This window comes from Cervus canadensis, chromosome 6, assembly GCF_019320065.1.
Source record: "Cervus canadensis isolate Bull #8, Minnesota chromosome 6, ASM1932006v1, whole genome shotgun sequence".
Classification (NCBI taxonomy): Eukaryota; Metazoa; Chordata; class Mammalia; order Artiodactyla; family Cervidae; genus Cervus; species Cervus canadensis.
Genome location: NC_057391.1, coordinates 2,917,830 through 2,942,709, shown reverse-complemented (window position 1 = coordinate 2,942,709; position 24,880 = coordinate 2,917,830). Strand labels below are relative to the sequence as shown.

At 40.4% G+C, this 24,880-nt stretch overlaps 1 protein-coding gene across 4 annotated transcripts in view; it reads right to left on the bottom strand.

The window, feature by feature from the left end:
• KCNN2 (potassium calcium-activated channel subfamily N member 2) overlaps window positions 1-24,880 on the bottom strand; it is a 514,135-nt gene that overhangs the window by 4,860 nt on the left and 484,395 nt on the right. For 3 of the 4 annotated variants that reach the window (XM_043470632.1, XM_043470633.1, XM_043470630.1), the window contains 3 exons: window positions 13,495-13,605; window positions 5,321-5,448; window positions 1,773-1,781 (listed from right to left, as the gene is read on the bottom strand). In XM_043470632.1, the coding sequence (XP_043326567.1) occupies window positions 1,773-1,781; window positions 5,321-5,448; window positions 13,495-13,605 (248 nt within the window). The remainder of the gene's footprint in view (window positions 1-1,772; window positions 1,782-5,320; window positions 5,449-13,494; window positions 13,606-24,880) is intronic. The other variant, XM_043470631.1, reaches the window with a different exon arrangement.

The following is a 24,880-nucleotide window of genomic DNA, read 5'->3' as shown; positions in this document are numbered from 1 at the left end:
ACCAGAGAAAGGCAGTCTATTGCTCTTTAAGTCAACAATTCAAAGCTATGCTCCAAGAGAAGCAGGTCTCTCTGAGCTACTTCGTGAAAACCCATGCTAACCTTATTACTCTGGTGACAAGTCATTTTACAAAGTATAGTGTTAATGCTGGAGAATGTATTCTTGATTATTTCCCAATTTAAATGAAAGGTAATTGGCTAGAAGGGATACAAAAATTCACAGGGCAAGATTTTACTGCCAGGGAGATTTCTGCAACACATGTTCACAATGCTCAGTGATTTTTTTCCGAAATATGGATCTTCAATATGCCACCAAATCTGTCCATAGTGAAAAGACAGCTCCTCCTGCCAGTGAGCGTTTAAGTGACACCTGCTTCCAACACGATCTTTACCAATCTCAAACAGGTTAAGGTCAGATCTTGTGATTGTGACTATGTGTTTCTTTATTAGACTTGGAACTAATTTAACTGGCTCCTTTTTATGCTATTATAGTAATGGAATATGTTTTAGTCTAAAAGAAATTTACAAACACATATTTAAATCTAATATGTTGTTGAGAAATGTTTCTCTAAGTACTGAAAAGGGTTGCAGTTCTTGATGTGTGCCTTTTAAAAAGAGTGAAAAAAAAAACCCCAAACACAAGCAAACCAACTTTAAACAGGTGTGGGTCATTCTCGAGAAATGTGTTAGAGAAAATAACAGTGTCAGACAAGGACTCTATGCTTCTCGGCCCTAACCTGACATTCAGTTTCTTTGTGTGTGAAAAGAAGAGGGTTAGATTGGGATTTGCTTTCTGAAAGGCTGGATTTATACCAACGGAGGTGTTCTAGATGACTAAGTGATACTCAAGCAAGACATTAAAGAACACTAAAACAGATGGAGAGAGAGTTATTCCCTTTAATTCTCTTCCAATTCTTGAATTATTATAAGAAAAATCTCCCGGGCTAGTCCTATCCTGTTTTTATCTCCTAACACCTGCTCTTCCCGTTTTTGTTTTTTTTTTTTTTTAAGAGGGAGCAGAATCTCAGCTCAGAGCTCTCTGCAGGCAACAGCTTATGGCTTGAGTTCAATACCAGTGGCTTAGTTGTCAACCAATTTACTGTTCTCTCTCTCTCCTTGCTGGGAATGACATATTTTTAAATCCATTTATGACAGGGATTTATATCAAGCTTTCTTTTCAGATTTAGGGCAGTCATAGCAGAGTTGGCACATGAATGACTCGAAGTTTGGGGCCACCGGATGAGAGGTCTCCAGCATCGGGTCAGGACAGCACAGTTCTGAGCTCTGCCAGCCTGCTAGCAGGGCCGGTGCTGGGCCCCTGGCTGAGGCGGGTCTTCCCCCTTCCACACAACATACTTCTCTTGGCTAACTCTAGTATGCCTCTGACAGTAGAATTTTGCCCATTTCATTTTCTGCTAATCTGGAAAGCTGATGTAGAGTAGGCTTGAACTTAAATCATCTTGCCGTGTTGCCACTTAGACTGCCTGTAAAGCAGAATTGGTACAAAAAGCCTATGTAAGCTGCAGCTGCCAGAATAAAAGGTAACATGCAGGTGTGCATTTTATTTCTCCCCCCACACAAAAAGAAGAATAAGAAACATATGTTGATTTCTTCCTTGTGAACTTCACTTATCACAGGAAAATATCATGATTTCGGAACACATTTCCACAGCAGCAATCAGACTACTAGAATTCACAATAAAGGGTCCGCTTGGATGCATGCAGCCGGTAGGAAATTCTGCGAATGCTGAAAGGAGCGGCTCACACAACTTACTTCCGCGCTCTATGTTTCATTTTGTTGAAATAAAAAGACAAAACAAAAGAAAAGAAACTGTAAAATATTCTGGAACAAAATAACACAGAGTGGTGTTCAGTGTGCACAGGGGGCTCGATTCGTTAGCTGGAAGGTCCTGTTAAGATTCTGCAGGGTTTGGGCATATTGATCAGAGAGAAACACTATTCCGTTATGTCATCACCCTTCTGCATTGCTACTGTACTCCCCCACCTGAAAGCATATAGCTTCCTCCAGAACTAGAGCTCGGAAGGAAGAACTTGGATCAAGTTATCTTGGCCTCTTTGAAACGTGACATTCAAGTAAAATAGGAGATGTTTTTGCCTAGTGTGAATAGGATATAGTTAAATGGATACTACTCTAAACAACAGGATTACACTTTTTTTGGAGGGGGTACTTCTTTTCCAAGTCGGGGCTATTGGGAAGCCTTGTTTTCTGAAAGGTGGGTAATCTAACACTCTCTGTTATAGAAATTATTGGATTTCGTGACTTTGAGACAAGTGCATGTTAACTGATGAGTCTCTAACTGAGACTTAAGAATGAGAAGCTGTAAAGTTGATACCAGAGAAAGTGGTAAAAGTTACAGAAACAGAATGCTTCATGCACTAAGTGACGATCTCCAAAGACAGACAGGGTCCTAAAAAGAGGACACAGGCCTGCAGAGTTAGGCATCCATCGGAGACTAGAAAGTCCTGTGTCTGGGATAGAGGCTGTGAGGCTTGGGAAAGAGAAGGACAGCTGAGACAGAGGAGGCTGGTAGAGGGGATAGAGCTCCTGCAAAGCTCTCAGGACAAATCAGAGGAGAGCAGAGGCCAGGAGAGCTCTAGTAAATGAATGGGTACATTTTCCCTCAACTGGCAAGATCCGGTTTCCCCCGCTACTGATGGACGAGGCTGGGCAGTGAAGGCAGTAAAGGCCATGCCCGTAGGAATCGAGCCCTATGTGCTTTCCTTTATGACTTCACTCACTAAGTTCAAATGAAAGGTAATTATGCATAATTAGAATAATCTAGCCCCACCCAGCCCATCTACTTTTCACAAAGTTGTAAGGACCCTCCCACCTCAAAGGAAACCCCATAGTCCCAAGACTAGTTTACAAAACAATTTATCTTTGAGTTGCTTGAAGCTCATTTGCTTTAGAAGTACACACAGCTACAGAAGAAACAATGAGAAATGTCTGAAAGAAGCAGAAGAATCACGTGTGGCTTCCTCTGCCCAAAGGCAGCATGCTGAAAGACACACGACACCTACACCATGAACCCCTTCACCTCAGGTCAGCACATCTTGTTGCAATACACCAATTGGTTAGGAACAGCTTTTATACTTAGTTTCCCCAAATATTTTTTTGCCTTTTTATTATAGAAATTTTCAAACCTACAGCAAAGTTGAAAAAATTTTACAATGAATATCCCTAAGTTGTCCCCCAACGTTTTGAGTGTGAATGTATTCTGAGCTTAAGAGGTCTATGACAAACTTATATAAATATATAAATAACCACCATTTATACATGACTTTAGAATTATGAGGAAAACTGTCAAAGCGTTTATTTGTTTCAGTTCTATGAAAGTTTATCAATGCCATCAAAGGCAAGTGTCACATTTCATTATATACTGAAGACACAGTACACTAGCAGGAAGGGATACTAACATAATCCCAGAGGAAATGGGATGTGTGATTGCTGAACCCAAAGACTGACCCATGGGCTCAATTCCACATCACCTCTCATCCTTTCAGCCAGGACACTACATCGTCTCACAACCACAAAGGTACGTTTTCTTTTTAATAGATCCGAACAAAATAGGTTAGCATCGAAACGTTCAAGTACAAAGAAAGAATTCTCCGCAATATACCATGGGCACCTTTTGTATGAATGCTGAGGTTACTGTGTTGTTTGGTTTCGGGGGGCATGTAGGAACGATCACTCTAAGGAAAGTTTACCAGGTGACTCTTGAGGGGGAGGTGAAAGCTTAGCATCGCTCAGGGGACCTACTCTCTTAGGTCTAAGCCTCAAGAAATCAAGATGTGGAGGTAAGCAGTCCAGGTGTGGTACCTAGCTTTAAAGGCAGCTATGACTCTAGGAAGCAAGCTCCAGCTCGTGAGCTGGGTCTCATACAATGTTCCTCTCTTTCACTTTTACTCTTCCCCAGACTTGGAAAGAGTACTTTCTTAACATTCTTTTCTTTGTAATGCGGAAAATGCATAGTTGTGTGTGTCCAGTCAAGTCACAGAGCTGAAGCAGAAATAGTGTCACTCTGGTGCTGGTGGCAGTGAGGAAAGCATATATGTGGATCGCTAAGACGGCAGTGAAGACCAGCTACTCGGCTGCGTGTGCAGAACCTCCTATTTTAGAGCTTGGGTTCTTGGATTTTATTTTCATTAGGGAAGGGAGCAATTTCTATAGACATACATGTATGTCTATAAATATAGACACATTCCACATTTTCAGTGTTACCTCTTTAAAAAGGGCAGTGGATGGGCAGGTGAAAAGGTAGAAGATGAATGATTGGTGATTTTCCACAGAATGTAAGTGTAATATATACATGAATTACCTAAATAAGTAAAATGAAAACTTCAACCTCAGAACTTCCTGTCGGCTGTGCTAATTAGCTCTGAGAAAACACATCTCACTCTCTAATCTGGACACCTAGTATTTACCTACCTTTCCATGATTACCCTGGTAGGTTGCATGAGAAAAGTCAGTATTCTGACCCATCAATGTGATGCGTCTGCCCTTCTCCATATAGAAATGGCATTAAGAGCAAGGCTGCATGACATCACAGCTGACACCCACATGATGTACTTACGGTAATGATGCTGCCAGCCTGGGGGGAGAAAGACCTGGTGCTTTCAAATTATCATGGAAACTTACTAGATAGAGATGTTTGGTTTAAAGCCTATGATGGTATAACAATAAAATGGTATGAATGACTTAAACAAATTGAGTAACTGTGGCTTGGATAAAGTCTGAATAAAGACGAAAGAGTGCAAGGCCTATAGGAACTCTAAAATCAATAATGAACATATAGCATATAGAAAATCCCCCAAATCCTGATTAAAAACTAATTTAAAAATTCAAGTATTAAATCAACTGCATGTACTACCTTCATATAAAGATGTTTGGCAGTATATTAAAAAAAATCCAAGTAGATCATAAAATGTTAAATTTCTTTCAAAGTTTTGTACTAGATACAAACTAAACATCTTAGAGCAAACTATATGAATAAATAAATGTAAAATTAAGATTTTAACTGAAATTATTCCTTTTATTAAAAAAAAAGAAACTGAATAGACACTTTAATTAATATATTATGTGGCTATTCTCCCAATAATAAATGATTTTTCATCATAAAATGAACTGACAAATGAAATTCTAAGAAAATTTATGGAATTATTAAAATGCCAAATAATGTCTTCTGGGAACAAACATGATAATGTTCTCTTTTTCCTTCCCTCATGAAAGAAGAATAAGCAGGTACAAGAATTAAAACCCAGAGATACCAATGCAGAATGAAAGTGAAGAATGGTACTTACTGATGAATAGCTTGCAAGAATTTCCGTTGATGTTTTCTGACTTTTGCATGATCTATCTTTTTTACTAGCTTTGTATTTTTGTAAATTAGCCATGTTTCCCTGAGTACATTGGCAGCTGCATTTTTCACCTGTTAGGAAAACAAACAAACACAGCTGGTGATCAGTTCCAGAGCAGAATCCTTTGCAACTTGGTTGGGGGTCTATTCTTCAGCCTGATGATCACCGTAAGCTCTAGCGCTGCTTAGTAACTCAAAATTGTTTTCTTGAATCTGTGCCTTTTGAAAAGGACCTATATCTGTCTGAGAACACTTACCTTGAAATAAGAGGGGCTACTGATCTCTTTTTTGGGCTAACCTCCTCCATGAGGAACCTTTCACTCACCACTTAAAGAAAAAAAGCAGCAGCAGTTACTGCTTTCTTCACCTTGTACTGCAATTGCTTTCTCCATGTTCTTCATTTCCCCGGAGAAGGGCGAGGTGCCAGAAGGCCAAGGTTAACCTTGTCCTTTGCAGCTTGTTCAGCATTTCTGGCTGAGCTCTACAGGAAGGGCATGTTCCCACTGCTGAATGTACAAGGAAACCCAGTCATCCAGCCTCCCAGCATGACTCAGCAAACGGCATGCTTGTTAGCACATCTTAATCAACTGACAGAGTCTACGTTGTCAAGATTTTGTTGGTAATTTAAATACACTGTGTTTCACATGGACAGGACAAACCCAAAGGATGTCAGTGACACTGCCAAAACTTATTGCGGCTGATGGAAAGTGTGAATACTTCCCAGTGAGACTTCAATCACTTACTTTCTTGATTCGTCTTTAAAAACCCCTGCAAGTCCTCTTTCTTGTTCGTAAGACAAGAACTGATGACCCAGAGCTTTCAACTGTGCTTGTTATAAGCTACTTATTCTGTGGCTGATCCATTTAATTCTTTTGAATGGTAGACAAAGGATGTCTCACAAGGAGAACTGCAGGCTAAAGGGGGACTGGGTGGAGGAAGACAACTTTTTAAAGGTGAAATAATATCATTTGCAGCACCATGGGTGGGCCTAGAGCTTGTCATTCTGAGTGAAATAAGTCAGACAGATAAGTGGAAGTATCGTATGACATCCCTTATACGTGAACTAAAAACACATGATACAAATGAACTTATTTATAAAACAGACTCAAAGACTTTAGAGAACACACTTATGGTTGTCAGGGGAAAAGACTGGGGGAATGAATAGTTAGGGAGTGTGGGATGGACATGTACACATTAATATTTAAAGTGGATAACCAACAAGGGCCAACTATATAGTACAGGGAACTCTGCTCAGTGTCATGTGACAGCCTGAACTGGAGGCAGGGTTGTGGCAGAATGGATACATGTATACAGACACGTATACAATGTGTATGTATGGCTGAGTCCCTTTGGTCCACCTGAAATTATCATAACGTTGCTGATCGGCTATACCGCAATATGAAATAAAAAGTGTTTTGTTTTTTTTTTTAAAGGCAGTGTCGTGGGGAAAGACAGAACGATGAGTTGGGCTTCAGAAACAGATTTTAAGTCTTTGACTTTGGACCAACCAAATCAGGTCAAGGAGGTTAGCTAACCTTGTAGAACTTGAGTTTTCTCTAACATGAAAAGGTTAAAGAGAATTATTGTCAGTACTTTTCAGAGCTTAGAATTATAATCAGAGAGAGTATTATAATTTACCAAAACTATGGCCCAAGTAGGCATGTGTGTTTTTCTGCTTTAGTAGAGAAAGCATCAGCCTTGGTGGCTGATGGTGAATCCTTTTCCTTAGTGCTGAAATGCTTTCTTTTTGAGTGAAACTGTATTGCTAGAACCCACTTTAAGAAAATGGCTGGTATCTTAAGACTGCTTTTAGTTGTGACTTCCTTTGGATATTCATTAGACTCTGCACAGGGAACAGTCTGCAACCAACAGAAAAATGACTGAAGCATGGGATGCCGAACACCTGCAGTGCATGTAAGTGACATCACCACCACCCACAGTGAAGTGAAAAGGTGCTCCAGTTAGTGCTTGGATCCTCACTCTTATGCAAACACATTTCTCTTCCTCACAGAGGTAGGAGTCTGTTCAGAAGGCTCTTCCATCTGGCATTGACATCCTTTGTAAAGGTAAGAAACTGAATATAGTGTAAATTGCTCAGGTTGGAGGACCCAGCTTTTGTTTAATTTTTATTTGGCTGCTGCTGCTGCTAAGTCACTTCAGTTGTGTCCGACTCTGTGCAACCCCATAGATGGCAGCCCACCAGGCTCCCTCATCCCTGGGATTCTCCAGGCAAGAACACTGGAGTGGGTTGCCATTTCTTTCTCCAATGCATGAAAGTGAAAAGTGAAAGTGAAGTCGCTCAGTCGTGTCTGACTCTGTGTGACCCCATGGACTGCATGCAGCCTACCAGGCTCCTCTGTCCATGGGATTTTCCAGGCAAGAGTACTGGAGTGGGGTGCCATTGCCTTCTCTGATTTGGAGTATAGTTGATTAACAATAATGTGTTAGTTACAGGTGCACAACAAAGTGATTCAGTTATACCCATACAAGGATCCATTATTTTTCAAATTATTTTCCCATTTGTTATAGAACATTGAACAGAATTTCCCGTGCTACACAGTAGGCCCTGGCTGGTTATTTATTTGAAATACAGCTGTGTGTACCTGACAATCCTGAATTCCCAGTCTATCTGCCCTCATCCACCCTTTCTCCCTGATCGCCGTAAATTCATTTTGTGTGTTCCTGTTTTGTAAATAAGTTCATTTGTATCATTTTTTTTTAGATTCTGCATATAAGCAATATCATATGATGTTTGTCTTTGTCTGATTTACTTTAATTAGTATGATAATCTCCAGGTCCATCCATAGTGCTGCAAATGGCATTATTTCATTCTTTTTTATGGCTGAGTAATATCCCATTGTATATATGTACCACGTTTTCTTTAGCCATTCATTTGTTGCTGAACACTGAGGTTGCTTCCACATCTTGGCAATTGTAAACAATGAACACTGGGTGCACATATCCTTTCGAATCATGGTTTTCTTTGGATACAAAACCAGGAGAGGAATTGCTGGACCTAATGGAGCTCTGTTTTTAGTTTTGAAAGGAACTTCCATACTGCTCTCCATAGGGGTTGTACCAATTTACATTCCCATCAACAGTGTGGAAGGGTTTCCTTTTCTGTGCACTCTCTCTAGCATGTATTGTTTGTAGACTCTTTGATGATGGCCATTCTGACTGGTGTGAGATGACACCTCATTGTAGTTTTGATTTCCATTTCTCTAATACTTAGTGATGTCAAGTGTCTTTTCATGTTTATTTTGGCCATCTGTATGTCTTCTATGGAGAAATATCTATTTAGGTCTTTGGCTCATTTTTTTGGTTTGATTGTTTGTTTTTGATATAGAGCCATATGAGCTCTTTGTAAATCTCATTAAAGAATATTATCATTTCGTTCTTTCACATGGAGCTGTCCAGTTTCCTGGCACCACTTACTGAAGAGTCTGTCTTTTCTCCATTGTAAAGTCTTGCTTCCTTTGTCATAGATTAACTGACCACAGGGGTGTGGGTTTATTTCTGGGCCTTCTATCCTGTTCCATTGATCTATATTTCTGTTTTGATGACTTCAGCTTTGTAGGATGACCTTGTTTTTAAAGAGTGGACAGGGAAGTGACCAGTACTGCCCGGGGTTAGGACAGGCCTTTTCCCACTTAGCAAGGAGAAGGGCTGTTTACTGGAGGTCTCAGCTCTCTGAGCAGCTGTACTGCCTGGAAGACTGGTAAGGGATCTGGTGTATCCTCCCTTCCTGGTTTTTTCAGCTCAAGACACAGAATAAGAACCTAGAACACAGACTGGCGAGGCAGCTAGAAAAGTGGGTAAGCAGTACTGAGAAAAAACACGGCAGTTGAACATAGGAGTGTTTGCAACAGAACATAGCAACTGATTTTGGTTTGGATTCTCATCTACAAAGAGCAAATGCCAAATTGGTTAAGTCCAGAAATTTTTCAAAAGTGATCCAATGCTCATCCTTAATGTATTTTAAAAGGTTCTTTGGGATGGTAGAGGACTGACTGGAGGGGAGTTGGGGTGGGTTATAGTTGAGAGTTCTGACAAGACACCTGCTCCTTGGAAGGAAAGCTGTGACAAACCTAGGCAGCACATTAAAAATCAGAGACATCACTTTGCTGACAAAGGTCTATATAGTCAAAGCTATGGTTTTTCCAGTAGTCATGTACGGATGTGAGAGCTGGACCATGAAGAAGGCTGAATGCCAAACAATTGATGCTTTTGAACTGTGGTGTTGGAGAAGACTCTTGAGAGTCGCTTGGACAGCAAGGAGATCCAACCAGCCCATCCTAAAGGAAATCAACCCTGAATACTCATTGGAAGGACTGATGCAGAAGCTCCAATACTTTGGCCACCTAATATGAAGAGCCAACTCACTGGAAAAGACCCTGATGCTGGGAAAGACTGATGGCAGGAGAAGGGGATGACAGAGGATGAGATGGTTGGATGGCATCACCGACTCGATGGACAGAGACAGTGAAGGACAGGGAGGCCCGGCATGCTGCAGTCCATGGGGTTGCACAGAGTCGGGCACAACTCAATGGCTGAACAACAACAGCAAAGAAATTTATACTACTGAAAGTATTAGGGTGGCCAAAGAGTTAGCTCAGGTTTTTCTGTAAGATGTTATGGAAAAACCCAAATGAACTTTTTGGCCAACCCAATAGTAATAGTCACCAGATGACTCCAACCCACTTCACAGGTATAAAGGACGTGACATACTATTTTATAATTACTAATGAATCAGCATATATTAAAGTCATAGGTAGTAAGGTAAAATATATTTTTAAGTGAAACAATACTTTATAAACCACAAAACCTCTTACAGCTGATTGACTTTTAAGTGAATATCTGCTTTGTTCAATCCTACAAGATACATATAATTAGAGCATTATATAACAGGCTACTTTGTTTATAGATTTCCTTTGATTTTCACTACTTTCTTTTTCAACTTATATATTTCTGTCTTTTTGTCTTTCTCTTGCTTCTTCCCTCAGGGGCTTTTATGCGTGCAATACTTTGTCTTTTCCAAAATTCAAGGGGAAGGAACATAATCTGTTTTAAGATGCAGGAGGGCTTCTTAACTCTCATTCTGATAATTACGGTAAACTGTTGCTCCATATACTATGGGTGATACCTCCAGGATGCCCAGGGAGAAACAAAGGTCACTAAGTCTGTGCAGCTTAGCAGGACATGTGCTCCCTGCCCCTGCAGCAGCAGAGACGGATGTGCTTAGGGCACCAACCTTTCTCACCAGCCTGGTCCTTCTTTAGACCAGGTGCCTGGGGCAGGGTGAATGGAGCAGGGCAATGGCTCCATGCATTTTTTTCAGCCTACTAGGATATGTAGCCATGCACGATATAAAAGCTGTACAAAGTAAAGCCTCTCAAACTTCTGTTCACTTCTGAGATACCTGCAAGAGACAAAAGTACGTAACTGCACAATAGCGTTCTTATTATGGATCTGATTGAGAATTCTTAACAGGATTGGAAACACCCACTGTGGACATTAATATGTATAATTATCCTTCATAGCACATCTAGCGACTTGAAAAATTATGCCTGGGCTCTCAGAATTGCTTGTTTTCGGGTTTCTTTCCAAAACGTAAGTAACCAGAGGGCCAAACGCCAAGATTTACTCTTGGTTCAGACCCGAATGTACAGTAATAGTGATAGATTTCCCAAAGCTTTAGCACAGTAAACAAACTGTCTCTGTAAGGTGATTTGCTAGATATCTGTTAAATAGCTGTCCTGTCTTACTAAGCCTACTGATGAGTTATTGGTATTATGCTTCCTTTTTGAAATCCTTAGAATATTCTGGTTACGGAGGCCACTGGCCATTTTTGAATTGCAGTGTATCATGTAAGTGGTTGTAACTACATAGGACAGTCCTCTGAATGTTACTGCCCAGCGAATTGTATGTTCTACTTTCAAACACTGCACTTTGTGTGGTGAATGTAGTCCTGCAGAGAAAAGATTTCTGTATAAAATTGTTCCTTGAACTTTGTGGATGGGGAATAATTTTTCATGGAAATTGTTAAGATACACAATGGAAGACTTGGAAGGTTACATTTTTTCCTGCAAGAGTAATCTACCTCTTAACATTCATATTGCTTTTTGTTTAGATACTTATTAAGATTTCAGAATGTTGTGGCTATTATTACTCCTGTTGGCCACCAGAAAACTTCAGTGTAGTGTTTCAGGGAATGGTTGTAGCTTTCTCTAGCAATAAGGAGCACCCTTGAATGTGTCTTTTGAATCTCTCATGTTAGTAACTATGTGTGGCTTTCAGGTCCTTCTTTATTAAAAATTATAAATGGGCCCACTTAAAAATTCCATAAATAACTAAATGGAAAGGAATCAATTCCATTCATTGATAACTATGACAAATGACATTCATTGATAACTATATAAAGTAATGCAGAGAGGACCACAAAAAGGCTATTATTTTCATATACTGTATTGAGTATAATAATGGAATGGCTCTCATAAACTGGAAGTTTATGTTTGATTCTAATGCCATCTTGTACTTAGTGACATTTTGCCTATAAAAATAGATCTGTCAGCAAGCCTGCTTGAGTGTCTTTTTCAGACCTATTAAAGACTCTGGTCACAAGAAATATTGCAAAGTAGCTTCACTTTTAAGAAATAGTAGTGAGATAATAGAATTAAGGCATCATAAACATGATGTGTGTGTGTGCTTAGTCACTCAGTTGTGTCTGACTCTTTGAGACCCCATGGACTGTAGCCTGCCAGGCTCATCTGTCCATGGGGATTCTCCAGGCAAGAACACTGGAGTGGGTTACCATGCCCTCTTCCAGGGCACCTTCCCAACCCAGGCATCATACTCAGGTCTCCTGCATTTCAGGCAGATTCTTTACTGTCTGAGCCATCAGGGAAGCCCAATAAGCATGATGCAGAATGTGAATTTTGAAAGTAGAACAGTACTTCTTACTGAAAAAGCTTTCTACAAACAACATGACTCTGAATTTAACATTGTTGTGGTTTAGTCTCTAAGTTGTGTCTGACTCTTTTGTGACCCCATGGACTGGAGTCTACCAGGCTCCTATGTCCATGGGATTTCCCAGGTGAGAATACTGGAGTGGGTTGCCATTTCCTTCTCCATAATTCAACACTATCGACAGGGAATTTATCAAATATACATAAGAACTTACAACAGAAAAGCAGTAACATCAGAAACTTGATCAGTTTGGGGAAATCAGTCCTAGTCATTAAAACTAAAGGAAGGTCACTTGGCTCGCAGATCTAGATCCTTAAAGGGGACCCAAGGGCAACATAAGGGAGAGCACAAGTCTTTTTTTTGCCAAGCAGGAAGAGTCACAACTTTCATCTGATTTGCTGAAGGAAAAGCATTATGAAAGTTTAAAACTCTCTGATCCCTGGAATATAGCAGTTAATTCAGAACCCCAACAATATTAGACTTATGTGGTCTATTTTTATACTTGAGTAAATACCAAGGTTTCCCAATTATTTCCTGACTGACCTAAAGTTAGGAAAAGTTTAGTCTCCAGTCAGATGGAACTGACTTCAAGAATGCTTTCACTTTAAACCATGTCATTTCAGCTTCAGCGGTCAAAGTAAAGCTATTATTGCCCAACAGTGACAGCAAATAAGAGCTCCAGACAAGACGGCAGAGTAGAAGGATCTGCGCTTACTTCCTCTCACAAAAACACCAAAATCATAACTAATTGCTGAACAGCCATCAACAAAAAAGGACTAGAACCTACCAAAAAAGACCTGCTCCTTCCAAAGGAAGAAGCCACAACGAAATGGCAGGAGGGTCGCATTCGTGATTCAGTCCAGTCCCACACCCCACAGGTAGGCAACCCTCACACTGAAAAATAATTATGTCACAGAGATGCTCTCCCTCTGTTCTCTCACAGGAGTGAGAGGTCTGAACCCACACAGGGGTCCCCAGACCAGGGGACTGGCATCAGGAGGAGACCCCAGAGCACGTGTAAGTAAGTCACTTTGCTATATACCTGAAACTATAATGACATTGCAAATCAACTATACCCCAATATAAAATGATTTAAAACAAAGAAAGGAAAACACGACTCTTCCCTCTGGAGCTACGGGGGCGGTGACTTACTCGTTTTGTCAGCTGAGTGTCCATCATGAAGTTGTGCACATGCTTTTCTGCTTTGGTAAGTTCTAGCTTCCTTGCCACCACAGCGACCACCAGGGCTGTGCAACCAGCTCCCTGAAAAGCAGGGGAGACGAGAAAACCCCGAGAGTCATTATTTTTGGTCTCAACCACGTTAAATAATGTTTTGTACTATGTACATGACTACCTAGAGATAAAAAGTAAACTGTAGCAATCGCTGTCTTCCATCATATGATAGAAACTGCATGGCCAATAAACATAAGTAACATGCCTTTAGACTGACATCAAAAAATGTAAAATAGGTGAACTAAGAACTAAAATGTGATGTTTGTATCGAACGTATTTTAATTACATGAAATGAACGGTAAAACAGCAACTTGCTGAATTTTCAGACTTAAAAACACAGCAAATCAGTTACACGTAAAGACAGAGCAAAACAGAAACATAAATCAGTGAATTAGCATAAATTCACAGAAAGGAACTAAGGATTATTCTCTAAAAAGTAAAATTCTATAATCTGTCAAGAAGAAACCAGCAGGTCTTCAGGATGGCCAACTGTAAAAAGTCAGGAATGGAAACAGATGCATTGTATGCACAGCTTCAAACCAGTCCATGCATAGAACAGAAAGGATCGCAGAAAGGTCTGAACCTGGACAACACACATATAGGAAATGCTAAAGATCAGGGGAAACCACCTTACTGCCCCAGATGTTTACCAGCATGAAGAAAGGCACGTGCCACCTTTATTCTGAAAAACTCAACAGTGGTCCATTCTCTAAGTTATAGGCTATCGTACTGACCTCTTAGGAGAAGTGTGATACTGCCAGGCTCCAGAGATGAAAGCCCTGCTGCTCTGGGGTCAAGGTGCATGCATTCCAAGTTGTGAGGCACAAGGTCTTCTTGATTCAAAGACCAGTGATTACATTCGGAGTCAGGAGGCAAAGCTGGGACACCCATGGGAGGGCCCAGACAGAGCCTCAACCTTGGGAGAACCGCAGAGAGCTGAGACTACCTAGCTGTCTCGGTACAGAGATAACAGTGAGCCGCAGAAGATGGGCACAAACAGTGAGACCTTATGGTACTTGGGGATCTTGCAATAGACTGAAATCCTTTTAAACTAGCTTTAAATAGCATCCCCTTTATGTTAGCTAAGATGGTAGGATGCTCACTGAATAGCCCTCCAAGAGAATCTCAAATGTACACAAGGAAACCTGGTTTTCCTCATTCCCAACAGGTTTAAAAATCACTAGTTTTAATTGCAACTCTGCAGCTCCTTAAAAATGTGGTCTACATCCTAAATATCTAAGAATAAGGGATTGGTTATTACTTAAAGCATTTTCATACTATAAAAATAATAAAATTTTATTCCTATAATATCTAAAGACTATAAAATTTAGACAAGTAAGTTAAAAACTTGTATATGTAACTTGATTCTAATTTTTTTTTTTTTAAAGGAATTCATATTTGGAAAGCAAAGAAGCCCAACTGTGAAAAGAGCTTCTCTCTCAATGGCTGGAATAGCGGTAAGTTAATTTATTCTTTGTGCTTTCCTTAACAGTCCACGTTATTTACATTGAATACATATTACTTATACAAGCAAATGCTCACATATAAAGTGACAAAGTTTGTAGTTTAAGAAAACATTTAACCTAACCTTTACCTATCTTTATTAACCTTAAAAATTCAACCTAGGAAAATGATCTTTCTTCATAATTCATACTTATGTTTTATTATGTAATTAATTATAGAATCACTTTATTTGAATTAATAAGTGTAATTTAGCCATTCAACTACTAACCAAAGAAGGAATTTTTTATCTTACTGAATGAGTTGTTGCAAACAGGGACAAGATTGAGGAGAGGAAAAGAAAATACACTGTTTTCTATTGCCACAATCTGATAATTACAAATATACAGAGATGGTCTTACTAACAGGGTAATGCTGTTTAAATACAGTATTTCCAGAGGGTTTAAGTATCTCCTTCCACCAAGCTCTATGGAGAGATTAGTATCCTCAGAAATGAAGTGATACTGATCATATGATCAGAGAGAGAGGCCAGAGGGTATTAGACCTACCTGGTTTAACCTTTTGATTTGAGACATGAGGCGATTAAGGCAGAGTAAGTGATTATTCAATTACGGACTCTGACTACCATTGGTATATTTTCCACCCTTTACCCCAACTCATAATACCTTTATCCATATGTAAGATCACATATATTCTTATTTGTGATCACTTCCATATCCATGACACAATATAGAGCACTGTATTTCTAAGCAAAACTTCAGTTTATTATAAACTCTTAAAGTATGAATATTTAAAAACTGAGCACTATGGTTAGTTACCAATATAAGGCAAAACATTATTCTTATTGTTTGAGTGGTACAACTTTTAAGCCAAGTTATCTTAAACTTGATAGTAACTAGAATCTTAAAGCGCTCCGTGTGATTCCAACATAGAGTCACTGCTTTAAGTGAAGGAGGATATGGAGGAAAAATGGCAAACTACATCAACTACTCTCTATTTTAAACACAAGATAAAGGTTTTTACTTGAGTTATTTCACTCACTTATGAAGACTTTCAGAAGTGAGAAACAAGAAGCATAAAGGCAGAGGATAGAGAGGATAGGGTCGGAAATGTCCGAGCTGTGTTGTTACTATGCTGATATTTTGGGCTGTGGGTAAAAGTGAAGTTGCTCAGTCGTGTCCGACTCTTCTCAACCCATGGACTGTAGCCTGCCACACTCCTCTGTCCATGGGATTCTCCAGGAGAGAATACCGGAGAGGGTTGCCATTTCCTTCTCCAGGGAATCTTCCCAATCCAAGGATCAAACCCAGGTCTCCCACACTGCAGGCAGACGCCGTAAAGGGCCCTAAGCTTTAACTCTCTCAGTATTAACTCTTCCTCAGCTCACATGGGCCATGTGTAGACAATGAAATAAAGTGATTTTAGAGCTGGGTACTAATGAAGGAAAAGAATGGCCTTTTGAAGTATCTAAACCTGTTTTGTTGCCACAAAATCTAAATAAGTTATAGTAAGAGATGTTAGCCTGAATCAATGGAAGGAAGCAGTCATCACTCAGGCTAGCCATCGGTACCTACCCACGGCATGAGAACATTCGCTTGACAAGTACAGGATCACCTGTTGCATGTCTGCTCCCAGGCACTCCTCAATCAGGAGCAATGAGAAAGTCAAGAGTAGCAATGGCTTTTTCATAAACAGCGAATATAAAAACAGGAGGGGTTTCGACAACTAGAGAGATAGCTGTAAGTGGCAGTTGGCACTATATGCTGAATATTGTTCTCTGGTGGCAGGAGGCCACTGGTGTGATTCTTCTGGAAAGAAATCAAAATCCCAACAGGAGTGGAAAATCACTGGTATCAAGAGCATTTGGAAGTTGATTTTTATTTGTGTTTATTCTTGAGCTCTGCGTTTTCCTGCTGCTGGCCCATTTCTTGCTGAGTGTTCTCTAGCTCACCAAAAGTTTTGTGTATTACAATTAGTACGTCTGTTGCAAAGTACAGAAGCAACTGAATCTGACAGTTAAGTAATTAGTGAAACTATTGCTTATATCCCTCACTCCATAATCACACTTGTACCCTTTTAATTATACCCCAAAAGCCACTTCGAAATCTTTTTTTTCCAAAGTCCTTAGCTCATGTAAGTCTTATACCTTCCAGGTTCTTAATAAATCACAAGATGCTTTGGTATGTATAGAATCAGGTTTCAAAAAAGTAACTTTTACAATTATGCAAACTGAAGCTGGCTCATCCCCGAAAGTTTTCCAGGTTCAAAGTAAGTTCCTGCTAACACATTAATGATTATAGTAATTTAAGAAATGATGTGATATTATTGTGCAGTCAGTATCTACTTCCTGAGCCTTTCTGTTTCATAAAGTGAATAAGAATGAATGTAAATATGCTTTTACAACATTCTCTCCAAATCTTGCCATGATCACAATGGATATAGAAACAGTTGGGACTAACATATGTTACTCTCTGAAATTAAAATCCCTGCATGCCTTTAACGAGATGAGTCATAGTTCTTTCACCAAAGTCAGAAAATGTATCCTGGTTACTTTTCTTCCATTTCATTTGTGCTATTAAGAAAAAACTAAGCAAGTAACTAACCTGCCACTTCAAGATACTCAGAAAACCAATGTGTGTGTGTGTGTGTGTGCACGTGTATAAGTATTAATGCTTATTATGCTAGATTAAAGTGAACAGACAAAAGACAATCAGAAAACATAAGCTATAGTTGAATCCCAACATCTGGAGAGTCTTAGATGCTGCCAAATTAAAATGAAGTCTCTGCTCAGGAAAGGAAACCACAAAAAAAGATAACCCAAAGAATAAGAGAAGATACTTGTAAATGACACAACCAAAAAGGGCTTAAACTCCAAAATATACAAAGAGCTCATACAACTCAATAACAAAAAAGCAACCCAATTGGAAAATGGGCAGAAGACCTAAATAGACATTTCTCTAAAGAAGACATATAGATAGCTAACTGGCACATGAAAAGATGCTCAACATCATTAATTATTAGAGAAACGCAACTCAAAATTACAAGCTATCACCTCACACCAGTCAAAATGGCCATCATCAAAAAGTCTACAAATAATAAATGCTGGAGAGACTGTGGAGAAAAGAGAACCCTCCTATGCTGATGGTGGGAATGTAATTTGGTACAGCCATTATGGAAAATAGTATGGAGGTTTCTCAGAAAACTAAAAACAGAGCTACCACATGATCCAGCAATTCCACTCCTGAGTATGTATCCAGGCAAAACTATAATTTGAAAAGATATATGCACCTCTATTTTCATAGCAGTACTATTCACAATAGCTAGGCCATGAGAGCAACCTAAGTGACCATCAACAGATGAATGGATAAAGAAAATGTGGTATATACACACAATGGAAAACTACTCAGCTATAAAGAGAATGAAGTAATGCATTTGCAGCAACATGGATGGACCTAGAGGTTATTATAATAAGGGGAGTTAGAAACAGAAAGACAAATACCATATGATACCATTTATATGTGAAATCTAAAATACGGCACCAATGAACCTCTCTAGAAAGCAGAGAGAGACTCACAGACAAAGAGAACAGACCTGTGGTTGCCAAGGGAGGGGTGGGAAGGGAGAAGGATGGACTGGGAATTTGGGGTTAGTACACTCAAACTGTTATGTATACCATGGATAAACAACAAGGTCCTGAGGTATAGCATAGGGTGCTGTATGCAATCTCCTGGGATAAACCGTAATGGAAAAGAGTGTAAGAAAGAATACACATATGTATGTACATAACTGAGTCATTTTTCTGTACAGCAGAAATTAACACAATGTTGTAGATTATTCATGTTATAAATACAGCAAAAAATAAAGTGTGGTGCCTTTCTCTGCTTTATTCTTTTCTAATATAGCACACACATTGAAAGCCATGTCAATCCCTAGAATGTAAGAGAAGTTCAAGTAGCTCATTTCCCCAAGATCATTTATCACATAGTTCAAAAAATTCAGAGATATGACATATTTTTACGTTAGATCACTAGTGATGTTCATCCTACAAATATACTTCAAAAAATCATGTTGAAGCACCACTTTGGGATCAAGCTTTAATAACTTAATATATCAGTCAATGGAAATGGAAATTCCTTTAACAATTGGGTTGCTTTTTTGTTATTGAGTTGTATGAGCTCTTTGTATAAGTGGACCCATGCAATTCAAATCCATGTTGTTCAAGAATGAACTGTATTGTTGATAGGGGCGTAGAGGTCAGTTAAAATGTCCTCGTCCTAAGGAAGCAGGGAGAAGGTATGTGTGTGCTTTTAGAGTTCAATGGTAAAGCCTGGGTTTAGAAACCCAACTCTCCTTTCGTGATTTGCTTGCTCAGCTCCTCCTGTTGCTTCAGTGACTGGAAAGAAGGAAGTGGTGCATAAACCTGGTCATCAACAATGAGTCATCTCTGAGTTTAAATCTCCTTATTAGCAATGGTGCCAATGTGAGCACATGTATTTCAGAGACAGGAAGGGCAGCTCTGCCAACTCAAAGTGCTGATAATTTAGAAAATTTAGGTGGAATTGTAGAGACAATGAGTTGAATACAAGAGGGTTACAACAACTTTCACTTAAAAGCAGCTGCCTTATTTCTCAAGAAATTTTCTTGGGGAGAAGTGAAGATCTGCTGAGGGCAATGGTGGAGAATTCAGCCTTACGGCCTAAAAGGCCTATCATCTCTTCTAACTGTTGGGCACAAAATAGAAACTATAGTGAGAATTTAAGGACACATTCTTTTCAATGGGTCTTTATTTGATGAGATTCAATGAACACACATTTTCAGAATGGGAAAGACAACGAAGGACAGAAACAGTATGGACCTAACAGAAACAGAGAGATTAAGAAGAGGTGACAAGAATATACAGAAGAACTGTACATAAAAGGTCTAATGACCCAGATAACCACAAGGGTGTGGTCACTTAACTAGAGCCAGACACCCAGGAGTGTGAAGTCAAGCGGATCTTAGGAAACACTGCTGCTAATAAAGCTAATGGAGGTGATGGAATTCCAGTTAAGCTATTTCAGATCCTAAAAGATGATGCTGTTAAATGCTGCGCTCAGTATCCCAGCAAATTTGGGAAACTCAGCAGTGGCCACAGGACTGGAAAAGGACAATTTTCATTCAATCCCAAAAAAGGGCAATGCCAAACAATGTTCAAACTACCGCACAATTGCACTCATTTAACATGCTAGCAAGATAATGCTCAAAATCCTTCAAGCTAGGCTTCAACACTGTGTGAACCAAGAACTTCTAGATGTACAAGCTGGATTTAGAAAAGTTAGAGGAACCAGAGATCAAACTGCTAACATCCACTGGATCATAGAAAAAGCAAGTTCCAGAAAAACATCTACTTCTACTTCACTGACTATGCTAAAGCCTTTCACTTGTGGACCACAATAAACTGTGGAAAATTCTGAAAAGGAGATGGGAATACCAAACCACCTTACCTGCCACCTGAGAAACCTGTATACAGGAATCATCAGAACTAGACATGGAACAACGGACTGGTTCCAAATTTGGAAAGGAATATATCAAGTCTATATACTATCACTTTGCTTTTTTAAACTTATATGCAGAGTACATCATGTGAAATGCCACGCTGGATGAAGCAGAAGCTGGAATCAAGATTTCTGGGACAAATATCAATAACCTCACATATGCAGATGACACCACCCTTATGGCAGAAAGTGAAGAGGAATTAAAGAGCCTCTTGATGAAGGTGAAAGAGAAGAGTAAAAATGCTGGCTTAAAACTCAACATTCAGAAAATGAAGATCATGGCATCCAGTCCTATCACTTCATGGCAAATAGATGGGGAAAAAATGGAAACAGTGACAGACTTTATTTTCTTGGACTCCAAAGTCACTGTGGACGGTGACTGCAGCCATGAATTAAAACATGTTTTCTTCTTGGAAGAAAAGCTATGACCAACCTAGACAGCATATTATAAAGCAAAGACATCACTTTGCCAACAAAAGTCCATATAGTCAAAGCTATCGTTTTCTAGTAGTCATGTATGGATGTGAGAGTTGGACCATAAAGAAGGTTGAGTACTGAGGAATTGATGCTTTTGAACTGTGATGTTGGAGAAGACAATCTTGACTGTCCCTTGGACTGCAAGGAGATCAAACCAGTCAATCCTAAAGGAAATCAACCCTAAATTCATTGGAAGAATTGTTGCTGAAGCTGAAGCTCCAATACTTTGGCCACCTGATGTGAAGAGCTGACTCATTGGAAAAGACCCTGATCCTGGGAAAGATTGAAGGCAGGAGAAGAGGGCGACAGACGATGAAATGGTTGGATGACATCACCGACTCAATGGACATGAGTTTGAGCAAATTCCCAGAGATGGTGAGACAGGGAAGTCCGATGTGCTGCACTTCATGGGGTAACAGAGAGTTGGACATGACTTACATACTGAACAACAACAGCAGAAAGAGCCAAAGGACAAAAAGTAAAGCAAAAACCTCTTCAAAATTATCAGTTGGTATTAAACACCTCATGTCAAATTGTATAAGACAGATAAAAGATTTTCTTTTTCCTTATTCACACATGCAAAATCAAGGAGTGGCTTTAGTCTAGTTTTTCAAGACTCCTACTTCTACTGGCAGGGGAAAAGTAATGCTTAAATGCAGACAGGAAATAGCAGGAATATAATCATACTTTAGGTTTAGCTTTCTTTAATACCAGTCATTCTCTTCATGTAAGTTCTGGCTAAGTTATGGTCCTTTTACAAATATCTTCTACTGAATTAACAGGGTAGTGTTCCTACCCTTCAGGATGAAAGCTACTGAACTCTGACAACTAATTGAGATGCTATGTGACCTTGCTAAGAGTTTTTGATATCTGGTAAATTTGATGATGACAGAATTATGAAGTGTCCTTAACCTAATGTGGTGTAAAAAATGATTAAATATTTTGCTCCTTGAATAAAATTTTAAAAATTAACTTGTATGATTTTTAAATGATTCTGAACTAGAAAATTTTATGCATTGCTTTTTTAAAATACAGAATTACCAATAGGATGGAAGAAGCTTAAATCACTCAAATCTGAAGTGACCTCACTTTTGTTGAGGAATCCATAGTGGACTCTGTTGAAATCTAATGCTCACTATCAATAGAGGACCTATTATTAGATAATAACCACTGTCTGAAGGAATGTGAAGATACTGTTCCATATTTTAAAATAACTTATGCCAAAAAATGCAGTCATTTACTCTAAATAGTTAAAGGGCCAATGAAGTTATCATAATTTTATGGAATTAGAGAAGCAAAAATTAAAAATGAATGACTTTCATTTTAATATAAGACAAGAGATACTCTTACTAATGAAGTTGTATTCTACTCTTGAAACAATCATATATACTCACAGGTAAGGAAAAATGACAGCTTTCAGCTTGTATTGCATCTTTATGTACAGATATAAAATGGTAGATAGGGTAACTTTTTAAATGCTAAGCAAATCAACTGCTTTATAATAAAGTTGGAGAGAATTAGAAACTAGTTGGTATTAACAAAAAGAGGAGTTACCATGATCTAACAATGTTATTTGCCTACCTCTAATCAAAAGAATAAAGCCATTTAAACTTCATCCCAAAGTTTATCATGACATCCACAGCAATAAATCCTAGAGTCTTTAGTGCCTCCTCAGAAAGGGGAAGGTTAGGGGATTGGAATCAAGATGGTTAAGTAGTAGGACATGGAACACGTATTTTGCACAGATACATCAAGAATACATCTACAAATAGAACAGTTCTCACAGAATACCTACCGAACACTAGCAGACCTCAAACATCTGAAAGGACAAGAAAGACCTCTACAATAATCAAGTAGAAAAAAGAAAAATGAAGTGGAACAGGTTCTGTGCCTCTGGAAGGCAGTTCTGATGGTAAAGAGAGGTTCCCACATCCGGGGAAGTCCCCTCACTTCACTGCTGCTGCTGCTGCTGCTGCTAAGTCGCTTTAGTCGTGTCCAACTCTGTGTGACCCCATAGACGGCAGCCCACCAGGCTCCCCCGTCCCTGGGATTCTCCAGGCAAGAACACTGGAGTGGGTTGCCATTTCCTTCTCTAATGCATGCATGCTAAGTCACTTCAGTTGTGTCCACTTCTGTGTGATCCCATAGACTGCAGCCCACCAGGCTCCTCTGTCCCTGGGATTCTCCAGGCAAGAACACTGGAGTGGGTTGCCATTTCCTTCTCTAATGCATGCATGCATGCATGCTAAGTCGCTTCAGTTGTGTCCAACTCTTTGTGACCCCATGGAGCCCACCAGGCTCCTCTGTCCACGGGATTCTCCAGGCAAGAATACTGGAGTGGGTTGCCATTTCCTTCTCCATCATTTCACTGGCAGGGAGATTACTGGAACAGAAAAGAAACTTCAGAGGTTCTGAGGAGAGCACAACAGCTGGTTAGTGGCAGGACACAGGGAGGCCTATACACATAGTCTGTGCGACTGCCCCGAGCACCCCAGCCTGGGACACACGGGCTGGTACAGCTAGGGACTGGGGGCTGGAGGACGGGGTTTAGAAGACAGATCTGTGGGGAGGGCTGCTGTGGGTGGCGTGGAGCAGCCTGAGCGGGCTGGACTGTGGGGAGCAGCGACTAGGACTAGGGGTGTTCAGGGAAGAACCCTGGGCTGCCATAAAAGCGCAGTGCCATTGTCAAACGGCACACACAGGCAGGAACGGGGCTTCCACTGTGGCCTCTTTCCCCATCTCTGGCTGTCGCCTCCATGGACTCTTTGAGAGGCTCCCACCCAGGCAGGCCTGCACAGCCTGGCCCTTGCCCCGGCCCCTCCCATTTGGGCAGGCTCTTGTGCTCCAGCCACTGCCTCGGGGGTTCTGAGAGCAGATGCCAGTGGGTGTCCATGCGCAGAGGTGTGACTGAAATCTCAGCTGAGATCCAGGGGCTGTGCAGCTTAGGAAGCAGAGCTGAGATCCTTCCCCGCGGCTGCACAAACTGCAGATTTACAAGTCCACTGCCGGCTGTGTGAAGTCAGCATCCACGGAGCATGTGAACAAACAGCTTGTGCTCCCGCGGCTGGGCCACAAGTGCACATAGCAGTTGTGGGTTCTGTGGGTGTGCACAACAGGGGCTGGGTCAGGCCCGGGTGTGGGCTGCCTCAACAGCACCTGCAGCAGGCACAGGTGCTTGACTGCTACAGTCCTGGGATCTCACTCCAGCGGATCTGTGCTGGTGGCCTTGTGAAAAACGAAGTGTGAAAGGCACTGGGGCTGACTGGCAGCATCCCATGGTTATGTTGGGGCCAAAAGCAGCGCCAACCACACTGTCAATTGTAAGCCCACAAAATGGGTAAAAAGTGACACAACAGAGTATACTCACAGGTGACCGGGCCCAGTAGAAAAATACTCAGCGGCTTCTCTCCTAGTGGGAGCATGCCAATCCCACCTACCTCACAGTGCATAGCAGAAACACAGCTCAGAAATGGAGCTGGGGGCTTCTGCTCCAATAATTAGGGAGCAGACCCTGCCCTGGAGAGGGCAGTGATAACCAAAGAGCAAAGAGAAGGCCCCACTCAATACCCAGTGCAACATCAGTCACACCTCCCATCAAGGGGATGATGGCCAGCATACACTGAGGGAAAAGGTGACAGGGGTCCAGACTACGAATGGCCCTCACACCAAAAAGATTAAACCCATGCAAGCTACACAGGAGCAGTCCCACATAAAAGTAGCCCTCAAGGACCACAATAGAGAATTGTTTCTCCTAAACTCATGTGCCTGCATGCTCAGTTGTGTCCAACTCTTTGCGACCAACCTCATGGACTATAGCACACCAGGCTCCTCTG